Here is a 25,801-nt window from a genome sequence, read left to right on the forward strand (position 1 = left end):
TTTATCACTAAGGTTCTTCTGATAGTAAAGGGTTTTTCCATCACTGTCTTTAGAAACACTTTTGAGGTCTCCATCTGGAAAGATCAAGATGTTCTTCAGGAGTATATGAGTTATTGTTTTGTGTGTCTTGGATTTAATGAGATTTTGTATCTCATTACACAGGAAACAGAAGTTGGATGCAGCACACACATGAAAGCAGCACAAATGGTGTGTAATGTTATGCTCATAATTCAGAGAAAATGAAAAGCCATGCATGTTTTCTAGTTACCACATAAACAGCAGATTCAGTTGCTATTGGCCATGAACCAGTAGATTAATGGTCAACCAGAAGACATTGTTTGATGACATCCATAGTGTTTTGCTCCTTTGCTAGGCACTATTGTTAAAAGTGAAATGAAAAAAAAAAAACCGATCAGAAGCCCTTAGTGTACCCACACCTTTTAAAATGATGTTTGTGTCTCTTCAGCTGTCTCAAAGCCCAGGTTGCTTCTTCCCTCTTCACCATAAGGGTTCACCTCTCCATGATTTGATCCTGCTTCACCTCTGCTTTCTCTTGCTCTCCTGTAATGAAAATCCATTTTATATTAGAAGGTCCCTGTTCTGTTACAAGTCCTTCTGGATACCCAGAATCCCTGACTGTAAATAATACTGTGGTTAACTGAAAATATTTATATAAAAGAAATCGAGTTAGGTTTAAGAAGAACTGTAGCAAATCTGCTATGTTCTTAGTAAACCTGTTAGTGGAGGGACATAGAAAACCAACCAAGCTATACTTGTTAATGCAGTAATATTTAAGTAAAATGTCATTACTGTACAGCCTACAATCAGATTAAAGAAAACTGCAGGTGCATGTGAATGGTGAATGTGGGCAACTGCTGTTGGAGAAGGCACCATGTTCCTAGCGGGATATCCCCTCCTCCCTGGCAGAAGCCTGGCCACCCTGCAGCTCCCTGTGGCCAAAGCATTGGTTAAACTGATGGTGATGAGGAAATTGCTTTAAGCTGCCAGAGCTGTCCTGTACTGAGAGACAGGGAGATGAACCTTTAGCTATCACTGTTGATGGGAAAGGGATAACAGGGTTTAATTCCTTAACTTGCTTCAGGTAAACTGAAGCCTAATCTGTAAAAAATCCTGTTTATTCAATTATAGGGATATCTTCCAGTAGTCATGACCACAATATCAAAAATTTTACTCACTTTTTGCGATCTCTCTGCCCAATGATGATCAAGGCAATAACTCCAATGACAATCAGACTAATGACCACCCCAAACACAATTAACCAGATGGTTACTGGTGGTTCATAAGGGGCAGCCAGGGTTGGAAGTATTCCCACAAACTCCAGCGTACTATCATCGAGTCTGAAAGCCTCATTCATTCGTCCTCGAGACATCCTGAATGCAAGTTCAAAGAGTTTCACACATTTATTGAAAGGAAAGGAACAGTTTTCAGTTTTTTATAAATCTTCAGCATGGCAAGCTTCCCCTGAACATCTCAGTTAAAAGGCTGCAGAGGAAGTACTGCTAAACCCATTTTTCTTCTGGTATGTGAGTAACAGCCATAGAAACTTAAACCCTTAACCTATTGAACCTTAACTGACGTGTTCAGACACTGTATGGACTCTTAAACTCAGTCTTAACATAAATGAACCTGCTGATCTCCTTCTCTCTTTGTATTTTGCCCTTCATTCTCTTTACCATTTCTTGTCTATTGAAAAGTTTCTCATTTATACCACATAAAACCACAGCTTTGACATCTTACCTGTTTCCCTCCTACAATCTCACACAATTTTGATTAGTGTGTTTCTCATGGCCCTGAAACCCCTTTCCCTGGTGTATCATCTGTGCCTTGTTTTTCCTTAAACTTCCACATCTGCTACTGAGTGCTAACCCAAGTTACTTTCACAGCCATATTGTTCTCCCTTAGCTCACCAATGTATCTCACTGCTTCTTCAACCCCATCTCAGGTTGATGCTGCTTTTAGATTTGTGCCCTCTTCATTTCCCACTGCACATTACCCATGATCTTCTGCAGAGTTGCAGCTTTACTTATCATTTTTATAGCAATGACTTACAGTGGTGCCATACCATGCTATAAAAGAGCTGTTCATTGACCTGTAAATGGGAACTAGCTCCTGCTCTGACCTCCTCTATCTAATCAAATACATCTGGCTGTCTTTCTAGTACACCATTATTCTAAAGTCCTTGTTAACAATAATTCTTGCACTGACTTTTCAATAAGTGGAGGAAGAGCACACGTGTGCATGCACACATCATTACTGTATTCTGTATTTCAGGATATAAAATAGCTCCTGGTAAAGTTTGAGCAATTAGTTTGGCTGGCAAGGTCTGATGCAAATGAGATGTGTTTGGCAATGCCCTGGAGCATTTTACTTTGGCTGTTGCCCAAGATACCATCTGATAGATGGACTATTTTCTTTCTGTCATAATAGTTTTCATCCTAGTATCTCTCATCCCACTATTTTCATTTTAACTGCAGAATTTACTTTCTTGTCACTGCTTCTGCCTCAGCTGACTTAAGCACTGCTTTCCCTTCCAACCTCCCATCTGGTTGGTTGGTTAGTTGGTTGCTTGCTTTTTTTTTCCCAGAAAGCAAAATCTCACCTGATGGCGTTTTCCACGTCAGCTTTGGGCACAATATCACTGATATTACCTGGCATGCTGACAGCAATGTAGAAGGAGATCCTTCGTGTCTCTTCCCCAACATGAATGTCTGTAATACTGAAGGAGAAACAGAAGAAAAAGGTTCTTTTCATTGTTGAGATGATATTAACTTTAAATTCGAGCCAGTGAACAGTTGTGTTTGATTGACATTGCCAGAGGTTTAGTTTACACTGGGGGCACAGTGAAATCAGCTGGGAAGTGAAATCTATTTTTTTGCCAGAATCCCTTTTTCTATGTCCTAATTTGTAACTTGAGCTGGAGAGAGTCTCCCTCATACCTAAGTCTTGGTGTAATTTTCCATAGCACATAATCACTTGCAGAACAGAGAGTGTTTGGGGTTGATCTCATAAATGAGGTGATGTATGAAGTACAAAGTGGAAAAAAAATAGCTTTCTTCCTTATTTTTCTAGAGTAGATTCTAGATATTACATGACTGTTGTTCTATAAAGTAATAACTTATAGCTTTAATAGATAGCTTCTGAACATTATTGAAGATGTTTAATCAAAAGGGTTGTTTTTCTCACCAAAATCACTTTCAAGTGAAATATTTTATGTTTGTAACTGAACCTAGATAAGATTAGTAAGTCTGTATCAAATTCTAGTGCTTTATAATTAACATGTTTATCTTTCCTTAGCCCCAAACCTTTTGGATATTCAGTATGATACACATACATTGTGTAGAAATGTTTATTTCTAATCAGTCTGCCTTCCCTGATATTTCTATATATGTGCTTGGCACAAATTGCAAAGGTTCATCTCCATCACTGATAAGCTGCAGGAGACAAAGCCTTCTTTCCTAACTTTAGCACATTATTCCTAAACTTCAGGCTCTTGAGGGGAAAGATCTCACATACCCAAGCTGTCATCTCGCCTTTTACGAACAAAGTTTGACATTGTTTCTGTCACCTTACATTTGACAGGAGGCACAGTTAATCCCACCAGTTCATGCCATTAGCTGAGCAGAAGCAGTGCAGGCACAGCTGGCACAATTAGGCAAGCCACTCACTCGAAGGCAGCTTTCTGTTTCTTCACCTCTGCAAAGTATTTCCTCATGGCGTAGGCAACAGATGACTTGAACAAGAAGAGCTCACTTTCATCCCATTCATACTGCAGAGACAGCACAAGAGAAATTCCTCAGAGAGGGCAAGAAATCAGGGACATTAAGAAATCCTTCTACAAAGAAATAGGAACTGTAATGCTTGGCATGCACATCAGTATTATTTATTTATTTGTGCCATGATAGCACATCAGAAACCAACCCAAACCCTTTAGACCTGTTAATCTGGGCACTGTGCAGGAGAATCACCAAGGGGGCATCCCTGCTGCCAGACATCATGCTGTCTTTCTGCAATCTCTGGCACCTTTATATGGGACTGCTGAAGATGCTGCAGTCCCAGCACACCTCCCTGCCTTACAGGGAGAAAAGGCATCAGCAAGGTTATTCCTACTAAATATAGTACATTCTCTTTGAATTTTCAAGATTTCATGATTTAGATTCTTGTTTTAATCACATAGTTTTATTTGCAGAGCTATTCTGTTAAGGAGGAGAACCTTTGTGGCACAGTGAAAGTGGCTAATTTATTTGCTTGATGAGCTCAGATTTTTGTTTGTGGTTTGTTTTGTTAAAAAATTCTTTGCATCAGTGCATCTGCAGCAAGTACATATTTGGGGTTTCTCCCCCTGGAGAACAGATAGGTGATATAAAAAAAATAATATATTGCCTGTGTGCAGGCTTCTCCTGGCCTGCCTTATGAGTTCAAAGTTATTTGCAGTGGAAGACAAAAACAGCTTCTCTGGAGCAGGAACCAAGAGCTGTACAGGGGGCAAAAAACACCACAGGAGGTGATAAAGCAGCGTGGTCTGTTGTGAAATAGCATGTGTGCACAAAGGGAAAATCCCCAGCTGAACTCTGTGGCAATATCTTTTTATTCTACTCAGGCATAGATTTGATTGTGTTTATGGTACCTGGGCAGGAAGGCCCATAAATGCTGTAAGGTAGCATTGTTCAGGAAGGTATGGTAGAAGGCAGCTCTGTTTTAACAGGCCTTATAAAAACCTAGCTGCATTTTTCAGATGTGTCCACCTCCTGACATTTTAATGAGAGAGATGTTTAAATATCTGTGAGGAAGACAGGGATAGACAGGGAGAAACTGTTTAGCTGGGTCTGTTGCAATAGCACAAGGAGTAATGGTTTTGGACTAAAAGATGGTTGATTTACATTAGTTACTAGGAAGAAATTCTTTACAGTGGTGAGGCATTGATACAGGTTGCCCTGAGAGGTGGTGGAGACTCAGTTTCTAGAAACATTCAAGGTCAGGCTGGGTGAGGCTTACAGCAACTTGATCTGGCTGAAGATGTCCTTTCTCATTGCAGTTGGGTTGGGCTAGCTGATCTTTAAAGGTCCCTCACACCCTGAACAGTCCTGATTCTACTAATAAGGGATAGGAAAGGGCAGAAAGAGCACACTGATGTCAGTCCATTCAGGACCAGGTCCCGGGGAAGGCACAGGTACCCAAAGCCATAGCAATCAGAGCAGTCTCCAGGGAATTTGGAGGGCAGGGGCTGTGCCAGTCCTGGCTGTTTCCACCAGGAAAAGCTGAGGCTGAGTTCCCTTTGGGAGGCAAATGCCCCCAGCTTTCCCCTGCTGGCACAGCCCTGCACTGAAGCTCCTCTTCTTGTTACTGCTGCTGTCTCCAGCAGCTGGCACTGTTCACTATCACAGCTAAGAGGCTATTGTTGGGGTTTCTCAAATTTCTATTTATGCCCAACATCTTTAGGCTTGCAGGGCCAGTTTTTATTATTATTATTATTATTATTTTTACCAGGATCTAATTGAGCTTGATTCCTCTACTGATGCTTTCTGTACTTAGCATGTTAACTTTTTAATAATTTATTAATTTCTCTAACTTATACTTTGTCTTTTTCAGTCTAATGTATTCTAATTGCCACTGTGCCTCTCAATTGCCTTTATAAATACTCTTACTGGCTGTGTGGATGGGAAGTACCTGGCTGGCTTCTGATCTGAGTTTGAGTTGTGACTACCCACAGGGCTTCCCAGGCATCCCAGGCACCCACCCCACACTGTGCCTTACAGAAGCTGCTTTGCTTTCAGAGAGAAATGAACTCTGCCAGGCACCTCTGCTCTGTTACAGTGTGATCCCATATGTGATTTGAAAGACAGTGTAAGTGTGGCCTCTGATTCAAAAAGGAATTTTCATTGTCAAATACATCTAAATGCCTGCAGGCTGACAGCTCTCCATTTTCTGACACTGTCTTGTGTGACAGCCCTTTGCAATGTGATCACACATATGGCATTGACCTGGTAGAGAATTTTGAATTAATGTTTGGAGAGGGGTCTGGTTTTCAAGTGGCAGTCAGGGGCTGGCACTGCTGGAACAGTTTACTTTAAATGTGACAGTCCCCAAGGCATTCAGTGGGGATCTTGCAGCAGTTTCCCTTGTGCAGGCACTTCCACAAAGCCCCAGCTGAAGCAAAGCTGTGGATGTTTCAGCCTCATCAGCTGCACCGGTGATCCAGCAATGCTGCGGCTGCAGCTCTAATCTCATCAGCCTGAAAACAATTAGCAGGGTAATTGTGGCAGTGCACGCTCTGGTACAGCTGGCATTGAGCCCATCCCAGAGTCTGGATGCTTAATTTGCCAGAAATGGGGACTATTGAAACATCCCTGCTGGGGCTGAGTCACAGCCTGTGCGAGCTGCAGCTGCCCCAGCATAGCTGTACCTGAGCCCCAGAGCAGGAATCCTTCCCTGCCTGAGCCCCAGAGCAGGAATCTTTCCCTGCCTGCTCTCTCCAGAGCCAGCCAGCACAAACGCAAACCTGTTTGCTGGCATATTCAGACTGCTTTGTGCTGTTAGGTCAGGGCAAAGCAACTCAAAATACACCTTAAACAAACAATTGCCCACAGCTTCTGTGCCCTGTGAGCCGTGCAAAGCACCCAAAACACATTGCTCTGAGTAGCTGGGCTGAGATTCTGCCTGAGATTCCCCCTGCCATTCTCTGTACCATTACCTGCTGCTGCCATGCCAGCATTCAGCCGTGTCCCTGGGGGCTCAGCAAAAGCCACATTTGTGGGGAGGCAGAAAGCAACCAAACAGAAAAGGTTTCTTGCAAGTCGGTGATGTGAACTGGTTTTGAGAGGAAAATGTATGGCTTGCTCTTCAGAGCTTGGGAACCTACTGTCCATACAGTAATTCAAATTAAGTAATCTGTATGAGATTGTTTTACAGCTGCTCAATTGCACAACAAAAGACTATGATGGCTAAAGGCAGGCATAAAAATGATATTAAGCTAAACATTAACCATAATGACTAATAAACGTGTTGTAATATGGAACCTTTTTATGCTGTTGATATCAGTTTTGAATTGTATCTAACTCGACTAGGCAGTCTAGGAAGCAATAAAACTCCAGTGGGGCTTGCGTGTGAGAGAGTGATAGAAGCAAGAGCATCAATTCATGAAAAATGGGCCTGTGGTTTGTGTCCTTGCTGGTGCAATAGGCTCCAACGTGCAGGTCTAAATGGCCTGCCTGATGACATACTCATTCTTGGAAAATTACTAATGTCCTACAAGGTGAAAATGGCTATTAACAGGAATGAAGTGTCTGCGCTTAAACCTTCCACACTGCCTCCATGAGATTAGCATAAAGAGGAAGAGTTAGAATAAGGAGTGAATTTGCAGCCTGGGTTAAGCAGATGGGCTAAGCCAACGCTCTGTTTAAAATCGTAAAAGCCATCTTCGGCTTTGATGAGATTTTTCTCATTGCTGTAATACATTTTATTGGACCAGCTGGTATAATTGGGCAAAGCAGACAAGCTCTTGGGAATGAAAGCCCTTCGCCTCATCTGAAACAGAAGCAGCTGCACTGCACTGTCCCCTGCAATCTCAAGAACAAAGCCGTCTCTGCATCAAGGTTGGAGGGCAGGGAGGCAGCTGAGCATATCAGGGCCTGGAAATATTACTGTAAACAGCCAAACAGAAATCTATGGAGAAATGCTAACAGATGTGTTTTAGTTTGAAATCAAGAGCGTTTAAGGACAGAGAGTGGGATCCACCAGCCTGCTTTTAAATGTGAAGTTAGCTGCTCTAATGACTTCTGAAGGCAGCCACCATAGCCACACGATAATGCCAATTAGAAGAAATTAGGTAGAAGCTTTAAGTGGAGACATCAGCAAATCTGGGGAAAATATTTATGTACACAGGTTCCTCAATGTTAGCCCTCCAGGCCTGTTCTGGAGGAGGAGGAAAATCATTATTGGTATCTACACAGAATAACTCACCTAGCTGAGATGGCTTTCCTAAAATGGGTAGGCTCACTCAGAAATTCCTCCACTAATTTTAGAGTCAGCCTTGACCACAAACTTAGGCAAGACACCTTATATGTGATAACCCTCCAGCTGAGCTGATGCCACCCTTCAGACACAAAGATCAGCCATCCCCTGACTCATTTTCTGAGCCATTACCACAAGACCTGTGTTGCCCAAGCAATAAGGAGGGTGCCACAGCACAGACACACTCACCGCCTGGTCCCCCAGAGCTGACTTCAGGCTGATGCGCACTTTGATGGCATTGCTAGAATCTGGTTTAGAAAGAAACAAGGGCCATGTTAGAGCTGCTGCAACAGAAAGTCTGCTCCTGGGAAATGCTGAGGTAGCTAAAGCTTCCTTTCAGGTTCCTTTGCTCCCCTTGGAGAGCTTGGTGGGTTTGATTTTGTTTCCCTTCAGTCACCTGTACTGCAAACACACTCATCTGAGCTGTCAGTTCCCAAGTCTGGTTTTGTAGCAGATAGAAGGAAAATTCCTCTCTTCCATCACTGGGAATGAGCAGCTTAGATGCAGATGCTGGTGCCTGATAAGGTGAATCCCTCTATCAGACACTGGCACAGGGCTGTAAGAGTTACAATGCTTTCTAGTGTCAGCAATGATTACACAAATACAACCTGTCTGGCCCATCACTCAGTGTCACAATAAGCTGAAAAATGCATTTTCCTACAGTCTCCTCCTTTTCCTCCCTCAGAGCTCCCCTCTTTGACTGACACAAGTCAGCAAAACCATAGCAGTAATTTTTTTTTTTTTTGTACTGGTTTGCCCTACACCTAGCTCCCTGGACAAGTGGCTCCCAGCTCTGCAATACAGGCACACTGCTCTCAGGAAAGTGCCACACAAGACCAAGCTTCTGAATCTTTCTTTCTTCTGTAAAGCCATCCTACACTCCGAGTGCTGCCATCCTGAAAAAAAGACAGCTCAATTTCTAAGAGCTGGGTGGGGCTCTGACAAACACACATGCTGACTCCTTCAGCTCTGGCCATGAGGAAGCCAGTCGGTTTTCCTGTGAGTAAAACTTACAGCTCAGTGTTTATTTCCCATAACCCTGCTTTTTTAGGGAGAATAGCATCCAACAGCTACAGGAGAGAGGCACTTTGCTACCCCAGGGTTGTGAAGAATAACTTGTGTCCTTAAATCACCCACAAGCCATACATACATGGTGTCCAGTCTGTTTTCCAGCCAACGAATCTGCCAGAATTGTTTTTTTTCAGCCACTCATATAAAGGTTCAAAGTAGTGGAGCAAGGGAGATGCATTCATGTATTTCTCTCCTGTTGCACTTTCCAGTGCTTGAGTCCAGGGTTTGGATCTCCCTAGTTCCAGCAATTGTCTGTATATGTGGAATGAGAAGTAATATGTTATTGCCATGTTCCATCTAGATGAGAAAAACACTCTGTGATCAGTATAAAGGTGTTCTTCTTTGCTTCTGAATTCACTCCTTTCTCCCACTATCCCTATTAATAAAAATATTTTATTCCCACAAACAAGTAATTATTTGATGTTTAGAACCTTAAACATCAAATAAAATCTTTGATGTTTAGAACCTTAGTGTACATAAATTTAGTCAACTTGTCAAAATGAATTGAGCAGGTATAGGCTTAATTTCCAAGCTAGGATTATTCTTGATACAACCTCATTTTCTCCAGAAGCTTTGTTACACTCTGATTTATTACATGTGAGAAATCTGCTTTGTTACCTGAGTTTCTGCCCAGCTTCAGTGGAGTTGGTAATGTCACATTTGTGAAGAGGCCCAGTATGGTTGGCTGCCTTGCAAAGTGCCTCCTGGAACTGGAACTGATAGATGGTGCGGGTGTAATACCTACAGGAAGGGCAAGGAGAAGGGAGGCACAGGTTTTATTAGCTGTCTGTCAAGGAAACCTGCAAGCCTTTGGCCTTTGGAAAGCTCTGCTGCATCAGCTGTCACTCCTGCTTGGGAGACTGCACGGCAGGGACACAGGCCAGCTGATATTTACAGGCTAGGCTGACTCAAATCTAGCAAAATGACAAGATCAGGTGGACTAGAAGAGTCCCAAATCTGTCTGTTGCCACATAAATCAGAAGAGAGTAAAGCTTTTAAAGTCCAGCTATCTGCTCTGAGCCCTCTAAAATGAGGTGGCTGGGACACAGCGGACATCCAGGGCTGCATGTTCATGGCCCAAATGACATGGGGCACAGTGATCCCCCAGGAGGCAAACACCTCAATCAGAAGTGCTCCTGCTGGTTTGATGGCAGCATGAAACTTTCCTGTTCAGCAAGAAGGTCAGCAGCCTCCTCACTGCTCAGAGATTATTATGGAACAACCCCTGATGTGCAGAGAAACACTCCCATTGAAATCGGCAACCTTCAGTCTGGGCTTTAAACAAAATAAAACTGGATCCTGAGACTATCCAGCAGATGTTTTAGGTAGCTGGGGCTTGCTCTGTAGCCAAAACTTAAGTCATGAATGAAACTGCAGTACCTTATGAAGGAGTAATCATTGGCCACGTGAAACAGCGCGGCAGGGTCGCAGTAGGTCTCATCATGAGGGACTGGCTCCACAACACCAACTATGGCTCTCCTGGAGATGAAGGAATAACACAGGGCTTCTGTTATAGACAATAAGCAAAAGTAATCTGACTCAGCTCTCCTTCTCTTTTGTCTGATACAATGGACACCTCTCGCTTGCAGACAGAAGAATTTCATACAGTTCCCAGTAACCCCAAGCGAGTTCTGCGCCACAGCTGGGGACCACAGAGAGGAAGCTGTTTGGAAACTCATAATGCAAGGAAGGGATTTGCATGATGGCAGGGTGTGCAGGGATCAATTAGTGGTGTGAAATAATCTGCAAGACATGAGATTCACACAAACACCTCATGCCCTGGGCCATCCCAAGTCTAGAGACCTGTATTTCGTTCCTGGCAAGGGCATGCAGAGACTAGGCAGCCCAAAAGGTTGATGGCCTCCTGTGCCACCGTGCTGAAGATAAGATTTCTCTTTATTTTCCTCTCCTGAGACTGCGTTTCCTGAGAAACAAACCCATGCCTTGAGTTCTGGAAATGGTAATAAGCTTCCATGGAAATATTTTTATAAACCTGTATTTCAAGCAGAGAGTTTTGCAGTGCCACTGCAACAGATGTGATAAGCTTCCCTAAACAATTTGTCATTTTCTATTTCTCTGACATCTCTGCTACTTTTGAATACATTGAAGCTGATTGATTTTTACAGTGGGTCAGGAGGCTTGCATATATCAACTTTTATTATAGATTCTGTTTGCTGATGGAGGCTTGCTGTTCATGTTCGTGTTAGAGTTCAGGCTCCATTTTCAGCATCGGGCTTGTTTGGTTTCTTTGCATTTTTCTGCCCTCATATTAAAACCAACCTGGGAAATTACAAACTCCAGTCTGAATCCCATTTATTTTTAATCTTGTGTTCCAAGGTGCTGAAAATAGACTGATTGATGGGCACAATCTGAAAAGGCACCTCTGCCTGTTACTTGCCAAGGGAACTGTATTTTCTGTACCAAGAAAGGTGGTATCTTAGTACACAAGGAAGGAAAGATTCAGTCTGAAATCTTTCAGACAATTTGCCTCCAAAAGCTCTACACAGTGGGAAGGAAACACAAAGCAGAGAAGTGTGCTCAGATCCTTGGTGGATTGAGATCTGCATGCTTCTCTGGCTGGCAAGTTCAATGACCCTCACTTTCCACTTGTCCTTAAGGATGTGGGGAGCAAACCAGAGCACAGTGAGACCAATGAGACTTAGAGAAGGGCTGTACTTTAGCTGTGAAGATGTCTTGGGGAATGTGTCAGGGAGACAGCAGTGTTGATCTGGAACAGGCCATGCAAAGGCCATGGGCTGTCTTTTTAGGAAGCTGACATGAAATATTATGAGACATTGTCTGTACCACAGCTGGGTATTTCTGTCTAGCACTCTGTTGGTATTTACCGAAAAACCCAGAGACACAGATCCCTATGGGGGCACAAACACCTCAGTATGTTAACTAGGGTTAAGTTAGCAGGTTCATATGAAAAAAATCCCCTTTGTTTCTCAAACTTACTTCATCTCCCACCATCGTTTGGTCCATTCCTGCTTTGTAATCTCACCCCTAAACACCATCCACCTCCACTTCTCCAGCATGTAAGTAAAAGGCATTGTTCCAACAATGGTTAGTGCTTGTTTGAGCAGAAAGTTGATTTCAGTTTCTGAAGAGAGAAGCAGTTAAGGTAATGGTTATGGTAGCAATTACTATCTGATTGGATGGCTAAAGTTGTTTCCTTTAATAGCTAATGCATACATCTTGTTTGAATTACAGATTTTCACTAAAGAAAAAGTGGAAGGAAGAATACTACTAAAAAAAACATAAGATAATTTTACACTGTTTTGTCTCTTTCCCACAAACTCATAAATAACCTAGTCCTTTTAGATTTACATTTAGTTACCCATCACTGAGAACCTCTCCAGTCTCTGAGGAATTCTGAGCTGAAGACATCTCAAAATGTATAAAATGTGCATCTTCATCCATCTAAGGCAGTGCTCAGAAGCCAGATGAACTGCATTATAATGAGGGCCTACCTATGTTGTCACTCAATATTCACTTAAGTGGGAGATGTAAATCTCAAGGTTTCAGTTTCATTTGAACTGCTAAATACATATCTTAATAGAGATATGTATGGATTCATGCAACAGAGATTGAAAAAAGTTTTGGAGACTAATCTAAATGAACCAAGTAGATTTAAGGATGAGTTGTTCAGTACTGAAGGTGAAGCTAGCTGAAAGTAACGCGTAAGCATGACTTGACAGTGATTTGGGAAAAACAGTATTTCTGGTAAATTGGAGGAGTAAGATTTTTCAGAAGCCCGTCAGTTTATTCCTGAGTTTGCAGGCACAATCTTCTGCTACAAAATAAGGACAGGAAGTGCTTTCACATAAATGCATCATATTTATGCATTTATTTACCTTCATCATCCTGGAAAGTTGGCTCTAGGAGACCAAGAGATTTCAAGTGCAGAGGCGTGGCTGCAGAGAGGGACATAATTTCCCCGACGGCTTCGTGGAAGCCCTCGTTGGCGCCGTTCCTCAGCAGGTAGGGCTGCCCCGCGTAGGCCATGTCGTACTCAATGTGCCCCATCTCGTGGTGCGCCGTCAGCAAGTCATCCATGCTCACCTTGGTGCACATCTTGATCCTAGACACCAGAATAAAGGGCCTGTGCTGAGAGAGGGAGTGGCCCAGAGAAAGGCTGTCTGAGCCCTGTGTGCCGCAGCCACGAGGCAAAGCCCCTCCAGAGCTTGCAAATGGAAAACCTGGGCAGCTACATCCTGGTGTGCAGTGCAGATCCTCCTGCTACAGCAATACTTCATGGGGAACTCAGCTAAACACCTTCAGCCACCTTGAAATTGTCCAGGGAGTAAGAGAAAACTGCTGTTTTGTGAGAACAGCTGTTCCCTAAAACCTGGCAATAAACTCCCTGTGTGTGTGGGAGTGAGTAACCACCACCAGTCTCAGTGAGACAGTAATGTATAAAACCCTGTGTGTTGGTCACTCCTGCTACTTCATCCTCATGCAGGATTTACCATTTACTAAAGGAATGTCTTCCAAACAGGGTTTCTTTTCACCTTCCCCAGACTGCTGAGGTGGGACACTGATGTGTTTCACTAAGGCTCTGCTGTGCACCAGCTTCTTTCCCTGGGTAACTGTGCAGACTGCAAGAGGGGTCAGAATTTCTGTGAGAAGTATTCATTGTGTGGAAACTTGCTGTCCCACTTTTTTCCCAAGTATGGAAGAGACTGATGGATTTTTATGAAACTCAATAACTCTGCCAAAGATAGACAGTGGACTCTCAGGAGATTTTCCCTTGCTACCCAGGGACCCGCTGCCATTGCTGCAAAATGTGCAGTTGTCCATAAATCTCACTGGTATCCACCTGCATTTCAGCTTATCCCTTAAACCCTAGAACATAGCCATTATTTCTCTAATTCATAAAAATATTAGTCACTTCTCAGCTAAAATTTGAGAGTAGATCTTGAGTAGATCTATGAGTAAGTTTGAGTAGATCTTCACAGGAAAAATTATACAGAAAGGTTTACAGTCCCACAGGATCCCTGCTCTCTTGTCTTCTTTCCCCCTCTTTCCAGCAAGAAAAAAAAGTAAAGGAGAAATTATAACTTAAGACAGCATGGTGAACCTTCAGTGAAAATATCTTTGCTCTAGGAGGCAGTACAAGAAGGGGTCATTGCAATTCCAGTACCTGTAATCATTTTTGCCCAGGTCCCATGCTGTAGGATGGCAGACAACCTTCCTGCCATCGGTCGGCTCTGTGAGCATGGAGTTATTCCAGAAGCCCTCAGTCATGTTAAAAAGGCCAACAGAAGCAAAGAAGGCCTCAGCAGATTTGAATATTTTAATTGCATCCCATTTCTGAAAGAGACAATGCCACCATTAACCTCTGCTTCTGCATGTAGCCTGTTTCCCAATGCTCTGCTTGATGCAGGGCAGCTGACTTCACACATTCCCAGGAGCTTCACACCTGCCCCTGGCCTATTGAGAGTAAGTCAGGAGTGTCTGCCTTTGGCACTTCTGTGAATTCTGCTGGGAACTGGAATTAAGTGTTTTCCCTGCAAACAAAATAGGTTTTTCTGCACTCAGAGGTTCAGCAGATAGCACCTGATCCAGACCAAAGAAGCTCTCAATAAAAGATTAAGTAAGATAAAAAATGCATTCCGGTATGTCAGATCTGTGATCCAACCCTTCAGTCACTTCAGTCAACCTGGGGACAACACATTTGAGAAAGTGGAGCTACATTCCCAGCAGATGAGCATGAGAGACTTCAGCCAGAACCAGAAAACCTGGCAAATGTATCGATGGGAGTTGCTTATCAGATAGAAACTGCATGGTTATGTTCAGGATAATTTTGCCACTCAGCAGTTTTATTGTTCTACCCAGCAGGAGCTCTGCATTTACTGAAATGAGCTCTCACAGAGACCTGGGTGGCAAACAGCTCATTTGGATGAAAATCCTAAATGGGGCACACCCACCCACAAGGATGAGTCCACCCACTGCTCAAAGGCTTTGTAAATAATGCTTCCCTTCTTGCAGTGGTACTCCAACAGACACATATTTATGACTACAAGTGGGTCAGTAGTGTAAAACAGAGGTGAGATTAATGCAGACCTGTGCAAACTGCTAAGGAATCAAATTCAACTATTCCTTCTCTTACCAACATAACATTTCCATGGAGTGTTGCCTACAAGAGGAGAGTAGATTTCAGATTAATAATTGCATTTCAGAATTCAGATTCCATCTAGTTCCATCAAATTCCCTTTAGTTTAAAAAAGGAGTAAGGCTTTGGCAAGACTACAGGGAATTATCTTCACCCATGTTCTTGGTCTGGTAAAGGTGGTGTCACAGCTGTTAGCCCTACAGATCTCAAACACAGACCTTATGCTGCTATGCAGCTATCAGAAGATAACAGGCAGCATTGCAGTTTCTCTATCAGTATCCAAATAAACAAGACTGACAAAAATAAAACAAACTGTGATATACAAACTCTTTGATTATGGTAATGACTGGCAAAGGTCATATTTGATACCAGCCCACTCCAGGAGTCCTGAAATATTTATAGGTACAAAATATATCTCTTAATGGATAAGAGTCTCTGAGGAAAATAGACTTGGAGACAAGATTAAGGGGGTCAAAGAGGGTGGAGGAAAACAGAGAACAGCCAAGGGTACAGTGAAAAATGCATAAATGCTTAAAAGTTAAAAGCAAAAAAGCAATGCAAAAAGCAACACTTTGTTGGCAGTGTGTCTGCCTGAGGGCAGCCATGGATTTCTAGAGAGCAGCTGATATGTGGTACATAATTTTTATACCTTCTAGATTTGTTACATAATGCATGTTGCATGAAGGCATGTCTTACCTTTTCAACCATGGCAGAAGTTACATCAATGTTTGGTTTGGCTGGATAGGGAACAGTCAAGGCATACAGACTTGTCCAGAATCTACCCCACATATCACCTTCAGAAAAAGAGAGAAACAAAGAAATTCTTTAAATGATTTATTATGTATTGCTCAAAGGTGCCAGACAGGTCTATAAATTGTGCAGTATCAAAAATAGGGACTCCTATTTATCTAAGCAGGCCTGATCCAGATGTGAAAGTGAGCAGTTCTGGAAGGTCGTGCATAGGATAAACTCAGATCAAGGATCCTTTTATTACCCAATATCAGCAATTCTTGGATAATATGGTTTCAGGACTGATGACATTCCTAAAGGTGTATGAAAACTGAACATCTATTTTTTTGGTCCACATGATTGTTGTGCCACGTTCAGGCACACAACACTTATGGCAGCTTAATGCTGCATGATTTGAAACCAAGTTATGAAATGTCAGATCTTAGAGTAAAATCTGAAAGGAAAAACAAGTCTCTCTGAAACTCTCATTTCTAAAGAAGAGAAGTGCTGCAGAGGGGAGGGAAATGTCCCAGCCAAGTGCTAGAGTTTGGTGCTATGTGAGCTTTGCCAAGGATGAGAATACCTGCCCTCCCTTCCTGCCACTGCTGCTAAGTACTTGTGTCATCTCTGCTAGGAATTTATCCATTTCTCCTCTACCCTTCTTTTATCTGTAGCCTTTTTGTTAATATCTTGATTAAACAGATTGTTCTCCACCCATGTGCCCTGTAGGTGACAGTCCTGTGTATAAAGTCAGAGTTTCATGCCATGGATGTGCTGACATACCCAGCAAGTGAGCAGGGAGTCCTCCTGTGGAGCTGATGAGCTGGGGGCCGTACACTTGCCCCAGCTTGTGTCTCACATAGGCATGCAGCTGCTCGTACAGAGGTTTTATCTGGAGGCAGAGGAGGAAAAGGAAACCATTTTTATTTTGCACTTTGCTCTATTCCGCTCATTGCTCTTAAACAGAGAGCCTTGAAGCTCCCTCTGACAAAAAGCCCCTGGCAGGTAACTGCACCCAAACCTGCAGCTTAGCTTTGCCCCCTGCCTCAGAGCTCAGGCACTGAATCCAGATTCCAGCCACAGAAGTCCTGCTCAGGTATGAGGGAGGGAGCATTGCTAACTTTCGAGCTGGAGTATCAAGGATGCCATTCACCCCATGGAGCTGCAGAGCTCCCTCTTTCCCTGCCTTTGGGGACCAAGCTGGTCCTTGAACAGACACAGAGGTAGAAAAGTCATGTGTGTCTCCTCACATCTGTTTCTGTTAAACCCACGTAGACTGAGATCAGCCAGTTTAAAGCAGGTTCCATCTTCATTCATAACATCAGCACATGAGCCCATCATTTCAAAACACGACCCTGCGACCCAGATGAGAGCTCTTCCTGCCTCTACCTGCTCAAATGTCTTCTCCACATCTTCAATCAGCTGGTCACGGCTGTATTTGTAATTTTCTGGAGACTTTGCTTCATAATTTGCTCTCCAGTAGTCTCCATAGTCAGAATAACCTGTAAAGCATGGATGCATCACATGAGGACACCACAAGTGGCACTGCTTAGGTCTGCAGGAGAAGTGTAGCTCCCTGTGGATCCCATGCAGACCTGCAGCCTTCCTCCAGAGCAAAACAGCAAAATTCTAGATAGTTTGGGTTTAGCAGAGAGGAAAAAGCCTCCCTGAGGGTCTCCCTCATGAACATGCAGGTGTGGGAGACTTCCAAGAAATTCAGAAATTGATGTCATGGTTATCTGCTAGTTAGGGTCATTCAGTCCAGAGATGGAGGTCAAAGGAAATCAGGAATCCTGACTGGAGCTCCTGGGCTATGAGGGACAGCAGCCTCTGCTCAGGCTAGATGCTAACAGGTTCTCACAGAAGGCATAAACTGGTGGACATGGAATATGGGCCCCCTCTTCCAGAAACTAAACCACCAGGACAGATGCAGACACCAGCAGTGAAATTCAGCTCCCAGTTCCACTGCATCTTCCAGTCCACCCAGCTCCACCAATCCTGGAGTAAAAATGGCTCCTAACTGAAGACTTTTCCTTAGTGGTACAGAGGAAGGCCATTGTGACCATTTCTTAATGTTTGGCTTTTTTCCCTGTCTCACTATTTGTGCCATATTTTCCTACCCAGCTCCAGCCTGACAGATTTTGCAAAACAAGGAGGATGGGAAAGCAGGTGATGCAGCTGCAGTCTGGCCAAGAGACAGATGATGTGGCTACTTCAGAAGCTACCTTAGAAGACCCCAAAAGAAAATTGGAAGGCAGCTGCTACTGTTCATTGAAAAGAGTTCCATATGATTTGTGTGGAGATCTCAGACTGGAAGCACAGTTCCCTTAATACAAAATCCTTTTTGAACACCCAGCTGCACCTGCTGTCCCGGGCCTACCAAATCTGATCATTCCAGCTAGGGAATAATGCTTACAAATGTACCAATGACTGTGGCTGCTGCAAGAAGGTCAAGGCCCATATGAAAGAGATGTTGCCAAAACTCAGCAACACTCAGAAGCTGTTTAAATGGAGTGTGCTCGTCCATAAATCACAAATGGTGCAGTTCTGGGTGCTATGTAATGAGGGGCAATGATGTATTATGGCCTTTGGGAAAAGTGCCAACCAGGAAGGGTGCCAGCTTGCCCAAAAAGGTGCCTCTTGTTCCAGGCTGGGAAGAAACCTCTGAACTGGCCAATGGCAGTTGTCTGCATTGCCTCTTACTTTGAGACATGCACACCAAGAGAAAATTATGTGCAAATCATGTATGTGTTCTGAATTCCTGGGAAAATTGGGTAAGACTGCAGTGTATTTACTAGGTTCTGGAAGACAGAAGGGAAAAAAACAAACAAAAAGAAAACAAAAATTGACTTACCATTAAGCCTTGCAACCTCATTTTCAAGTTCAACATACTCTTCATATAATGGTCTCATCATTCTGCCAACATCAGCTCTCCAGCCTTCCCAGGCCCACAGTCTCTCATTATAATCAGTGCTGTCAGCCATAATAGCATCCAGACCTGTCACAACAAAAAAGTAGGTGCTAGGCTTAGAAAAAGCAGAATTTTTCTTTCATAACAGGCAAACAAACCAAAGTGAAATAAATTCATGAACAGAGAAGAAAACACTTTGTACTAGATATACTGAAAGATCCCATTATTTCACTGCATCCTTTCCTAATTTAAGGTTTCCCCCTTGTCTTTAAGAAGCAGGGAGCACCTCCATAGTCTCCTAGACTCATAGTCTCTCAAATGCTCTCTCCACATTAGCTTCCCTTAAGTTGGTAGAATTCTCAGGACTGGCCTCAATGCAGCATTAAGTCCTACATGACTGAAGGCAGGGAATAAAAGTAGCTTTTCTATAATATAGGCAAACCCCAGGTGACAGGCAGGCTGCCAAACAAGCTGAGCAGCCCTCCCTAATTTTATTTTTTTTTGCTACAATCAGGAGACAGTATGTCTCGTGGGCAGAAGGTCCAGTGGAGGTGCCTGAACTGCAAGGTGCAATTAAATTATAACTAAGCTTCAGATAGCAGGAAGTATCTGTTGAAATTACAGTCTGTTCTTTTGCAGTCAGGATCCACTCTTTGGCTTTCCCTTTCTGCACCCTCAGGTGAAGAACACAGTAGGGGCAGTGGCTGGTGTCATACCTGGCTCCAGCACCAAGCACTCCGATGGATTGTTGATTTTACAGACGGTCCCGGTGCTGTAGATGGTACTCATTGTATTTAGCACAGTGCTCAGCTGCAAGTTAGATGCAAGACAGCCTGTTAGAAACCCACTCTGTGCAAAATAACAGCCAATTATGCTAATTCCTTAAAAGCTAGAATCAACACTTTACCCACCAGCTTAACATTTAAGCATATGTTTGAGCTCAGGAGAGATTAATGAAAGAATTTGCCTAAATACATTACTGAACCAGATCTAGCTGGAAAAGACAGATAATCTCCCAAATATATAACCTACAGGTTCCTAATATCCAGTCAGACAGAGCTCTGGATTCAGTGAGCACTGACTGTCACGAGAGAGCTGTCCATACAGAGCAGCAATAAAGAAATTAAGTTTATCAATGTGCTTCCCTAAGCATGAACACACATAAACTTTGCAGGGAGGTTGTGGCTTTGAGTGGCAGCACAAAGGGCCCCTTTGGCAGGTGCTGCCAGGCTGACTGTTGCCTGTGGGTTTTCCCATCACACTGACTGCATGGATCTGCTTGAACTCCATCACAGAGAAGCCATGGCTCACGTCTTGGGCCAGCTGAAGGCCAAAATGCGCCTGAAATCATTCAGCTGTATCTCAGAACCTATGCTACGTGGCTTTGTTTTAAATATTTTTTAATGTTTCCACATCTTCATGCCTCAAGGATAATATGTACCATTTTTATCTTTCCCTTTAGGACAAGTTCTCACTTAGAGCTTTAAATCAGAACTCTGAAGAGCTATCAGTGGGAAGGGTAATTAGCGAGTACCTCTAACTTCACCTCTGCCAGCATTAAAATCAATCAGTGCCCAGGCAAATTTTTGTCTCAGTGAAGAATACTTGGATATTCCTATAGAACCCCATCAGGATGTATAAAAAAAGTCACTTTTCAAACATGAATCAACAACTTCAGCCCCAGAGGCTATTATCTAGGAAATTCTAAACGTCTAAACAGGGAGGGTACTGAAGAACATATGTCCTCAACAGAGACATTACCATTGCACTGTTGTGATCCAAAATAGATATTTGTTTGTATGAACAGCCAGCATTCCCACCAACACAGTCTGTTTTTCAGAAATGCATCTTATTTGATCAAACAAGAGATCCAGCCAATCTGCTGCTTCCCTTGCATGGCAATTAGCACTGCTGACCTTAGCAGAAAAATCTCAGGATTCTCCTGTAATTAGGACTGTAGGATCCTGGGCTGTAGGTACCCATGACTCAGTGCTATGTTTAAATTTGATCTTCAGCAAAGGGAATGTAATTTAACTCTCAAGTGTTTGGTTATAAATCCCTTTTGAGTCTGCAGAGCCGCTCGCTCCAATTTCACATGTAGTCGTTATCCATATATACCTCTCATATATCCATATATTTGCCTCTTAGGTGTACTTGTCAGTGCTAATGTCAAATCTCATTATGGTTCTTGCCAAATCTTGCTGGCCTTCAGCAGGCTGCTGTGGAACCCTCCCCATTTTCAGGCATCCCAGGGTTCCCAATGCAATGAAACATTCCTTCTTTTCCCCAGTGTAATAATGTGCTATGTTCAGAGAAAGAAAGATTTCCTCCACCTCCACCTTTTTGGCTCAATGAATGGCCTTGTACCCATCTCTTTCTGCTCATTGCCCTAGGTCTGCACTTCACCAAGCATTTACCCCATGTCCTTTCTTGGTTTTATGGTTAATCCAGCTATAAGTGCAAGGACTGCTCTGAGGCGTGTTTGAAATTTATTCCGTGGCAAAACTGCTGACAGAAATGGCAACCAGCTTCCCAGGCCAGACTACCCACAGTCCAGTATTGCTGTGAACACCTAGAACTGGTACACTTCCACACCATACCCTGCATCACCCCAAAACAAGCAGGGTGGTGACAGCACCATGCCCTGGTTTGAGGGTGCTTTGAAAGACAGCTGAACTCACCCCCAGAAATTATGAACTAGGTTCAGCAACTTACTCTGTTATACTTTTCTGCTGACAGTACAGAAGATCCTCTTTCCTGGAGAATCTGGATCTGGAGTTTGGTGAGGTCATCCTTGATGCTGTCTGCTGGGAATTTGCTGGCATTCCTGGAGGCTTCCTCGTAAAACACGGACCACCTGGCACCCGCCTCGCTCTGCAAGGGGTTCACACAACCTGAATTAACCCCTCCAAGGCACTGGAGTGGCCTGATGCACTCAGTGGACAAAAATATCACTTCTGGGAAAAACTTCATTTGTGAAGAACACCCATGGACTGCGGGCTGTCCATTTCACCGCCCGGGGAAATGGCGAGAGAGCTTTTTGGCTTTGTTTTAGTCACACATCCAGATAACCATTTTTCTTTGGGAACAGCAAAAAGCATGACTGTCTACTCACATCTAGGTTGTTATAATTGATCCAGCATCACTTTGCTGTGTCTCCTGCTATTCTAAATCACATTTTCTTCCCTTAGTGCTTTTCTTCACTCACCTGTGAAGAAATAAGCCAGGGCACAAAGAGATCTGTGACCCTGATGTCAATCCCCATTTCTGCTGCAGTAGCAGGAACACTCAGCTGCCAAGATAGTGATGCTGAGTCTGTTTTTAAGGCAAATATCACTTTCTTCTGAAATGCTGGCAAATAAAAGATTATGCTTGGGCAAAGGAGGCTCTAAACTAGTGCCCAGATTGGGTGTGCAAAATCTCAACATTTTGCATGAGATTGTTTTTAACACTTCTGCAATTACAAACCATAATATTGAAACCCCCAAATTTCAGTTCACAAAGTAGTAGCATTAGAAGACAATTCAGAGTGGGGACTGTCTTATTCTCCTTTTTCTAATGTGTTTGTACACAGTTTAACACATCAGCAGCTATTCCAAATGGCAGCAAGAACAGTACTAATTAACCCGGGTCCTTGGGAGAGTTTATTTAATTGTGCTTATGCCAGAGCTTCCCAGGTTGTGGGTAGGACACCTGCAATACCCATCTCTCCCTGCTGAGGTATCAGGGAACTCCAATGTCATATTGTGCCTGAGGAGCTCTTTCAGGCACCCTTCCCCCCTGGCAGACACACCAGTAAGGCCAACACTCTCTGTAGGGCTGTGCACGAGTTGTTCAGCCCCATGTGTGACAGGGGCACAGCACCCACTGCTCCAGGCTCCAGCACAGAGGGGTGGTGGCAGGTGTAACCCATGGTAATCCCATCCCCACATCTCCTCCATCCTAGCTGCAGGAGGGCAGCCCTCACTGGGAGGCTTTCCAAACTCTCCCCTTCATGGGACACTCCTGACACTCCTCAGCAGCTTGCAGAGCCCAGTGGGCAAGAGCCTGATAAGCACCCAGAGAAGAGCATTGCTGTGCCAGCGTGTTCCTGAGCTCCTGGCCCCGAGCAGGAACAGAGAGGTGCCTCAGGAGGGGCAGGGCTGAAGAGGACTGGCTACAAAAGCCAGGGGAAAGCAGTTATCTTGCTGTCTGATATTTCCACAATTAGAGGAATTGCTTGATAAGTCAGAGGAATAGTTGTAGGGTTTGTGACACAATTTACAAGGAAAATGGATGTGAGGGAGCCAGAAGGGACAGTATTCATTAACTCTCCTCCAGCAGAATGGGAGGAGGGGAATCTGTGGGTTTATTACCAGCGCTGCTGAAGAGATCAAGAGAGAGAAAAAGTTCTCTCTGAACACTAGACTAATTGGTTTTATTGCTGGTATCTCCTCATGTATTTTATCATCATCTCATTAATGCTGAAAATAGTATGTAGGGCTTTCATTTTATGTGTTTGGAAACACTACAGTTAAAGTGTCTGGTGCCTTGGAAAAAATTCCAGATTGACAATGATTAGTCATTAGGATTTCTTCCAGCAACCAGTCTCCTCGCTTTAATTAAGAAATATGATAATGAAAACATGTTTTAATTAAGTTATATGACCACAAAGTGAAAGACCAGCCATTAGGCAAAAATAGATGTAGGATGTTCAGCTTCATTTTTGTGCTCTGAATTGTTTTCTCTGAGGCTTGAGTTAACTTTAAAAATGTGACTCTTCAAAACAAAGAAAAATTCAAGGTGGTTTTGTTCATTTTGAAAGGCTTTGAGCTTATAAGATACTGAGCTGGGGCATGGCAATATCAGCAAGTAGCCAGACCACGGCATCCTGCTCTTGACAAGTTCATGCCCAGAGACCCCCCCAGGGCTAGGGCAGACAGAGGCTGGTGTTGAGAAGCAAGAACTGTGTTGGAAAACAGCATAAATAAAAGTCCTATGGTCCTTCCTAGGACAGAAATGGACTTTCAAACCAACATACAAGACCATTGTAATAGAAACTCCACTGCTGGCATTTGCTAGTCTGTGATCTCACTTCATTTTTCCCGGTCTGATACCTCCAGGCAGTCTACCAACAGCCCTGACTATGAGGAGTGATGGGGGCAGGGGGAAATGTCCACCACTGAGTAACTGGAGTGGGCCTATAAATCCAGCAGCAAACATTTAACAGAATGCCTGCATCCAGGAAATATTTGCATATTCACTGAGAAGTAAAACAAGTGCCCGTGTCAGTAAAAAGCCCAGTGTTTGTCTGGTCTTAGGGAAAGTTGGAGACCTGAGCTCATGTGAGTGCAGGGTTCAAATCCTGTTTCCTTGCACCACAGACAGCACCAACCCCAGGCCCTTGGAGAGGATCTTTACCCTCAGGATATGCCCTCTCCAAGAGGAAAGGGAAATGCTTTGCTCTTGGAGAGGGAACCCCCACAGAGAAGCACTGCACCAGGAGGCACTGGTGGTGTTGGACTCAGCAGAAGAAAGCATCTCTCTCCATCCAACACGGATTTTCAGGATGAACATGCAGTGCTCCCTTCCCTTTTCCCTCCACTCACTGGAGTGACCTGAAGTGATGGCTAGGGACAGCCCAGCTCCTGGACATCCCTCTGCAGTGCAGGCACTCCAGGTACTAACCCAAGGCTGTAGGTGCCGGTGGTGGCCCAGGCACATCCAGTGAGCATTGCTAAATTAAAGCAAGCCCCAAAATGAAGCACAGCTAGCAGAGAAGTAACACTCCAGTTTCAGACAAGCTTGGTGGAACCAAAACAAACCAGAATGTGTCAGATTCCTAAGAGAACAGTAAGGATGCAGGATGGAGCACTCACCATTTTATTGGCGTTCTCCTCAGTGATGTTGGTGTTGTAGTTCCATGAGGCAATGGAGTTCTCATAGCTGATATCTTCTGCCCTCCTGTTAAACTCGTCTAAAAACTTTTGGGCTTGTTGTGTGACATCCTGAGGGGTCACAACAGCGCTCAGGCCACAGAGAAGCCAGAAGTTGACCAACATATTCGTGTTCAGGATGAGAACCTCTCAATGAAGTAGGTTTCCTCAGGCAAGCTTCTCTGTTGGCCTCTGCCTCATCAGCCTTCAAGCATGGCCACCGTGAAGAAGAAAGGCTGAATCCAATTTGCTGGACCTTTTATAGGTTTTATTCATTATAGGAGAGAAAGGAAAAAGTTTTTTATAAAAAGCCAAATAAACAAAAGTCAATGATTAACTTTGGAAAAACATAATTACTCCTGCCATTTTATGGCCTTCTTATAAAAGGCTTTTACTTTTGGTTAATGTTTACAAATGTGCTGTCAATGATACAGCTGGTCACTTTATCTATAGCCTACCCATGTCTCTGGTAGCTCAGAATCTGTCAATCCTTTAACAGGCTGGTGACATGCTGTAAAAATATTTAGAAACTTCACTGGAACACCAAGCCAAGAACCTTAACTCCCAGGCAGAAAGAAACCCCAGTTAGTCTGAGATAGGGTACCAGGCTGGGTGTTTAGGGACATGTTTTTAAAAGCTTTGCAAAGCCCAGGTGATTTGGGAAACAGACTTCATTTTCAAAGCAATCGGGGCATATAAAACCTGAATTTTAAATGTGTTCACTGAGCCATCAAAAAGCAGCAAGAGACTTTGTGGGATCACAGCATCTTGTGTAGAGACCTAATCTGAGCTATAAATCAACTGGATTTACGTACTAAGGTGACTAAGGCTACTGAAATGACTCCATCTTAAAATTTAAATACCTTTGCTAATCTAGCTAGGAACCCAGCAGTTACTGCAAATCAATGGGAAAATCAATGCATGAATTAGCTCTGGAAATGCAGCTTGGGTTGAGTGTTATCGATCAGACAGTGCCTCAGTATTTTTTAAATTAGCCTATTTCTGCTCAGGATCACTTGGATGGTTTTG

General features: G+C 43.5%; 1 protein-coding gene across 1 annotated transcript; it reads right to left on the bottom strand.

Annotated features, from left to right (window-relative positions):
• Positions 1-223: 223 nt before the first annotated feature.
• ACE2 (angiotensin converting enzyme 2) lies at positions 224-24,898 on the bottom strand. The gene is made up of 18 exons (XM_009089674.4): positions 24,716-24,898; positions 21,573-21,731; positions 19,574-19,667; positions 18,801-18,944; positions 17,336-17,448; positions 16,730-16,838; positions 15,914-16,011; positions 14,246-14,415; positions 12,957-13,183; positions 12,058-12,202; positions 10,480-10,578; positions 9,718-9,840; positions 9,179-9,351; positions 8,218-8,276; positions 3,687-3,787; positions 2,621-2,737; positions 1,197-1,391; positions 224-561 (listed from the first exon to the last, which is right to left on the bottom strand). The coding sequence occupies exons 1-18, from the start codon at positions 24,896-24,898 to the stop codon at positions 441-443; spliced, it is 2,430 nt and encodes an 809-aa protein (XP_009087922.1). The 3' UTR covers positions 224-440.
• Positions 24,899-25,801: the final 903 nt, after the last annotated feature.

The sequence above is a fragment of the Serinus canaria genome, chromosome 1 (genome assembly GCF_022539315.1).
Source record: "Serinus canaria isolate serCan28SL12 chromosome 1, serCan2020, whole genome shotgun sequence".
Taxonomy (NCBI): Eukaryota; Metazoa; Chordata; class Aves; order Passeriformes; family Fringillidae; genus Serinus; species Serinus canaria.